Source organism: Eucalyptus grandis, chromosome 5 (assembly GCF_016545825.1).
Source record: "Eucalyptus grandis isolate ANBG69807.140 chromosome 5, ASM1654582v1, whole genome shotgun sequence".
Classification (NCBI taxonomy): domain Eukaryota; kingdom Viridiplantae; phylum Streptophyta; class Magnoliopsida; order Myrtales; family Myrtaceae; genus Eucalyptus; species Eucalyptus grandis.
In genome coordinates this window covers 6177901-6183900 of record NC_052616.1, presented here as the reverse complement: position 1 = coordinate 6183900, position 6000 = coordinate 6177901, and the positions used below count along the sequence as shown (strand labels likewise).

The following is a 6000-nucleotide window of genomic DNA, read 5'->3' as shown; positions in this document are numbered from 1 at the left end:
TTCAAATTTCACCTCCTCCCTTCTCTCTCTCTCTCTCTCTCTCTCTCTCTCTCTCTTGCCAAGCCTGCATTTTTTAAGGGAGCGACAAATGTCTGCGGACAAAGATGAGGACCCTCGCATGTATGGCATCAAGTCCAGAATCCGGGTCGTCCCCGACTTCCCCAAACCAGGTTCTTCTTCCCATCAACGCCTCTCCTCCCTGCGAATTCCCCCGTTTTGTTTTGCTGGGTCCGAGCCTCTGAAGTTCGCCTACTTTGCTTCAGAAGGGCTCGAGCGAAGTTGGGTTTTGTCCATGTTGGTTCTTCTTTGTCGGGAAGAAGCACAATGCAATATGCATCGACGCGTGTCCTCTCTATACCCGCGTCCCCATCTTTCTGCGCCTCTCTTCTTCTTTCGTTTTTTCCTCCGTTTTCTAGTGATCCGCAGATGGTGTTTTGCTTCTTTCTTTCTTCCTTCCTTTCTTGGTTGTGTCTAGTAACCGCAAACACGTGCGTTTATATCAGGAATAATGTTCCAAGACATCACCACTCTGTTGCTGGATTCCAAGGCCTTCAAGGACGCCATCGACTTGTTCGTTGAGCGTTACAAGGACAGAAACATTTCCGTTGTTGCAGGTAAAAAAAAAAAAAGGAAAAAAAATGGGGGAAAGAGAAGATTTTGATTAGAAACGAACCTCGCCTTTTTCCTGATCAAAATGTGTCATTTCCGTAAGTTAAATTGCAAAGTTCATGAACCGGGACTCGAACATTAGCGAAGGGTCCAGTCAACGAATCCCCTCGAGGCCGAAAGCTCTTGGTAAAAGGAGTTCCACTTTCAAAGTACGAACTTCGCTCAGTTTCTAAGAAGCTTTCTTGGTCTTTCCTTCGTGGGCAGTCGCTCTCAACAAGCAACATTCAAGGAGTGAAACGCGAATCGAAATCGACATCTTTCTTCGTTCCATCATTTCGGGCGACTTAAATTTTTTCTTTCTTTCGTGATTCTTGATTTCTACCCCGGACATGCATTGGATTGGATAAGCGACCATTCTCCCTCCCGGGCTCTTGTTTTCTTCTCCCCCCACCTTATTTTTTTCCCCATCCGATTTGGCTTTTTATGGTGATTTGTTGCTTGACCATGTGCCCGTTGCTAGTGCGGTGCGCCATCAATTGCTTCTTAGAAGTTTTCATTGAGCCGCTTATCTTTTCCTTCTCTCTCTCTCTCTCTCTCTCTAACATTTTTGTTGTTGTTGTTGTTGGTACGTGGTTGGATCCGATTTGGGCCGACTCCTGATAACGATGTACGCCCACTTACTTAGAAAGTGGACCATGCTGATGTGAGCTCTAGCTTGTGCCTGTCCCCCATGAAAATTTCTTACTTTGACTCCGGTTGCATCACAATTAGCAGCTGTTGAATTCGGGTCCTGCGTATTCGTATGGTGCTGACATATGACTCGCGTGATTCTTTGATGGTGATTGTGTAAGACTGGCTCTGCAAAAAGAGAGAAAGAAAAAAAAAAAAAATTCTTTTTGTGGTTTCAGGATTAGAAAATGATTTTGGCGTTTGTCCTATGGCTTGTGGATGCTAACAACCGGGCCAGACCGGACTGGACCGGTAGCTCATTTCTATACCCATGTGCTTATTTGTATTCTCTAATGTGCCTTTGTATGGTTATGTACAGATTGTTGACAGATAATCTTGGATCCTTTTGGCTGCTTATGCTACTTCTTGTCCATTCATGTTGGCCTGCTTTCTGTGTCGTCAGACTCAGTGTGTTTTTTTTCCTACTTGTGCTTTTGAGGATCTTGTTTCTCAGGACACTCGGTTAATCTTTGTAGAATACATGTTACAAGTTATCGAAACAAGCAGAGTTTACCTTTTACACTTTCCTAAATCTCGTTAAGGGTAACTTAATTAGTATTCTAAGGGCTCCCGTCAACTGCTTCCTATTTATAAATGTGTAGCAATTTAATGAAACATATTCAACTCACTCTTTCCTTCTTTTAATGTTCCCTTCACCAGCATTTGTTCCGTTACAAAGCCATTGAAGACTGTCTTTATTCTCGTGTCTGTTTTCTGAGGCATTTGCTGTCATTTGTCTGCGTGATGAATTTAATAGCATAAATGCACGTTTTTGGAATCTTCTCTCCTCAACACCAACAGATGCTCTCGAATGGATAAGTTACCGCTCCCCAATTTACACGATAAAGATCATGTTTTCTGACTACATGTCCCATAGATCTGATATTTGCAAAGTGACGCGTGGGATGATGCTTGATGCTAGATATGAGGATGTGAAAATTTTGAAAACCCTGTTTATGTAGTTCATTCTGTGACAACATTGCACTGTTTATCACTGATCGATCTGATTAGTCTCGCTTAGGTTGGTGGTTTCGTCGTTCCTCTGCAGCTGAGGATAAAGAAGACTTAATTGTGTTATAACACAGAACTTCAGACCATTTTGACAAGTTTCTAATCAATAGAGCTAAGTAATGTGGTTTCCTCTTCGCCCTATGATATAAGACTGATCTTTCTCTCCTTTTCTCTTTTCTAGGAATAGAAGCTAGGGGTTTCATATTCGGTCCTCCTATTGCCTTAGCGATAGGAGCGAAATTCGTTCCCTTGAGAAAGCCTGGGAAGTTGCCAGGTACACCTCTCATGACAAAATGATCTGGTAAAACTCAGTGTATATATATTGAATTTCATGATCGATATCGATTGCGTTTGCATCTCTTTTTAGACAATAGAATTACTACATCCTTTTTCTTACCAAACATGATATTGTAAAATTTGAAAGGTTTGTTAGATTAGGCTGCTCCTGAACCTGACTACAATAGTTGGTGCCCCGGATGAGCATTCTCTTTGATTCACTCTAGAATTATGAGAAATAGAGCTGTCTTTCGGTCTTCGAGAAATGTAGTATGTGCACTATTACCTTCTGCTAGTTACCCAATTTAAAAAGTTATTTATTTTTTCATCTTGAGCAATCCAACAGCTGCACATGTTCACGCTGCATGCTGTTCACATTGCTGCGGATATTTTGTCAGTCTTTTTTTAGTTGACCGTCTTGCTCTACCATCACCCTCCCAAGCTCCTTTGGGGTCCTGGGCTTATGTTGAGGCTACATTTTTCTCAGTAACTATCAAGTACGCATTTAGCTCTGTAAAGGTTGCTGCTCCTTGCTCTCTGGCATTGACAAGATCTAAGGACACAATGAATTTGTCATCCTGCATGCCATTAAACATTCTTAAGCTGCATAAACACCGCAAATCCAATACCATCTTGGAATTGAAATTGCTTAATGCTGAGAATGAGCATGTTCTGCATAAACGATTGTGTTGCCAGTAGTCATGATAAAGATTCGTCTAATGTCAGGTGAGGTCATCTCAGAAGATTACGTTCTGGAGTATGGAAAAGATTGCTTGCAAATGCACATCGGGGCAGTGCAACCTGAGGAACGAGCTTTGGTGGTCGATGATTTAATTGCCACCGGTGGTACCCTTTGTGCAGCCATGAATTTACTTGGTATATATTTCTTATTGACGCGCAATATTACTTGCGGGGAAAGTCTCTGAATCTGGGCAAGAGAAGCAGTAGTCTCTTTGACTGAAATTTCTTTTACTGAAATGATTCGATTATGCCTTTTGGATGGTTTAATTTACTCCTTTGTGCAATAATGTCAGTTTGATGCGGAATGTTTTCTTCCCCTTTTTCACATTTTACTTGTTATGGCGGTAAGGTAAGCCATCTAATATCACTTGTGTATAATGTTCCTCAGAGCGTGTTGGAGCTGAAGTTGTTGAATGTGCATGCGTGATTGAATTGCCGGACTTAAAGGTGCGCATATCGCATTAAACCTGCGTACCTTTTTCAATTGTCAATCTGTTGGTTGATTAAACAGTATGTACTGCTTCCAGTTTCCGCAGTCTTCTCATTTTCTGAATCTACTTGAATTCTGATTTTCTCAGGGTAGGGAGAGGTTGAAGGGAAAGCCTTTATATGTGCTCGTGGAGTCCCATTGATTCTAGCAGCGCGTGTTGTGCCCTCCTTGGTGAAACCTTCTTAGACGTACATTAAAGCGATACTGGTTATTGTTCACTTCTCATCGGGGATCCGATCTTATCTTTGCTCTCTTCCCACCATTGCCGAATTTTGATCGGCCTTGGTGATTCGGTCGGACTGGCATAATTTAACCTGGCAAGGTCCAGGAATGTTGTATTGAAGAGCTTGTTTGGTTCGTGGGTACTTTTAGCTTCTGTTTTCTCAGGAGGTAAAAATGTGTCAACCTAAATCCATCATACCAGGTTTTATTGATTCGGATTTCGTGAGCTGCGATGTTGCTGAATCTCATCTCCAACCTTTGTTGACTCTTAAGATCATGTGATATCAATGTATATCTCTGAAATTCTGCATTTAACTGTTACTCGGCATTTGATAGTTTTTTTCTAGGGTCAATAGCAGCAGCGGAAACATGCTAATTTGCAAGTAGGGGTGTGCAACCGGATCGGGTATACCCACGAACCGGACCGGCCCACCCAGAATACAGGATAGGGAACCGGTTCCCAAAATTTGGAACCGGTTTAAACCGGTTTGGGAACCGAGTCCGATTGATTACCCACACAGGAACTGGTTCCCAGACCGATTTTGGAACCTGTTTGGGAACCGGTTTTGTAAGTATAAGTCAAAAACCTTATTTTTTCCCCTTATTTTTATTCTTACTCACGCAATCACATGGCGTTTTTCTCTTGACTCTCTCAAACACGCATAGTACTCCTCTTTTGTCATTCCTCTTCCTCACTTGCTTCCCTCCCTCATTGGCTCCCTCTCGCATCGTCCGATAGACGGACGGTGTTCGTCGCCATCAAATTTTTGTGTACCACGTGGATTGACTTGCCTAATTTATCTTTTATAGAAGGAGTTATGCTTGCATAAATGAATAGTTTCATGTGGTAGTTGTGAGAATAAGACTAATATTATATTCATGTTTGTTGCTAATTCTTGCATTATAATTTTATTTATTATAATTAGCCATGTGGATCCTTAATTTTTTTCGTTTAATCAAAAAGTTCATGTATTTATTTATTACAAATGCTTAATGTTTCGATATAAATTATGAAAATTACGTTATTTTCTCGCATATTAAATATCAAATTCGAAATCGTATAGGATATCGGGAAATTGCAAAATAGGTTCTCATGAAAACAGGATTGACCTAGAATCGGACTGGAAAAACGGGATGAATCGAGTACATAGTCCAAAAAATGAGAACTGATTATGATAGGGTTGGGTACAGGGTTCAGGTTTAGACCCTAGCCACCCTGGACCCGATCACCTCTAATTGCAAGTGCTAACATTATCGTCCCTATTGCAAGATGAGTTGAGCAGGTGATATCAGATTAATTCTGAACAAACCGGCCACCCAAACCGGCTAATGCGATATCTTAGTCCCCATCGTTGATCCTTGGCTGTCCTAAAGACCTTTACCTAGGTCGGTCCGCGAACTAAAAGATCGAATTCTTTTCATAGAAATGATGGTCCTGTCTCGAGAAGGAGATGACGTGCCCGGACCCGTCGTCAATCTCCAAAAGATCATCCGATCCAGTTCTCCGGCCCTGAGTCATCATCCAAACCCGCCCATCGGACCGACAGGCTCATAATCAAGTCTTGAAAATACGCTTGTCGGGCCTACGATGCTTTCCGTGGTATCCGCTTGATTAGGACCTGTAAAGGTCTACCATTGAATAGCATTCTCTCTTCTCCTTTCTCTGTTTCAATAGCTCGCACACTTTAAACGTACGACGTTTGACTATACATCTTCCATCAAAAGACACATCTATCCGCAAGCGTCTCATCAAATCTCCAATTCCCCTTCGAAAGAGATTGGCCTGCCCATCGCTGCGCTGCACATGCAGTGAATACATAAAACATTATCCTCCTCCACAGACTAATCTTTCATGAAAAAGCATGATGCCACTCAAAAGTTTCAGAGATCTTCCGTGTAGTGAGTGTCATCTTCATCGCTGA

At 42.0% G+C, this 6000-nt stretch overlaps 1 protein-coding gene across 1 annotated transcript; it reads left to right on the top strand.

Annotated features, from left to right (window-relative positions):
* On the top strand, positions 1-4393 carry LOC104443707 (adenine phosphoribosyltransferase 3). The gene is made up of 6 exons (XM_010057217.3): positions 1-170; positions 504-614; positions 2531-2623; positions 3352-3501; positions 3755-3813; positions 3945-4393. The coding sequence occupies exons 1-6, from the start codon at positions 89-91 to the stop codon at positions 3996-3998; spliced, it is 549 nt and encodes a 182-aa protein (XP_010055519.1). The 5' UTR covers positions 1-88; the 3' UTR covers positions 3999-4393.
* The last annotated feature ends 1607 nt before the right edge of the window (positions 4394-6000 follow it).

What these genes read in the sequence shown, in the direction of transcription:
- LOC104443707 (XM_010057217.3), top strand. Translation starts at nt 89, where the DNA reads ATGTCTGCGGACAAAGATGAGGACCCTCGCATGTATGGCATCAAGTCC. An exon ending in AAACATTTCCGTTGTTGCAG is followed by an intron (nt 615 to 2,530) that starts GTAAAAAAAAAA and finishes TCTCTTTTCTAG; the next exon opens with GAATAGAAGCTAGGGGTTTC. An exon ending in TTGAATTGCCGGACTTAAAG is followed by an intron (nt 3,814 to 3,944) that starts GTGCGCATATCG and finishes TGATTTTCTCAG; the next exon opens with GGTAGGGAGAGGTTGAAGGG.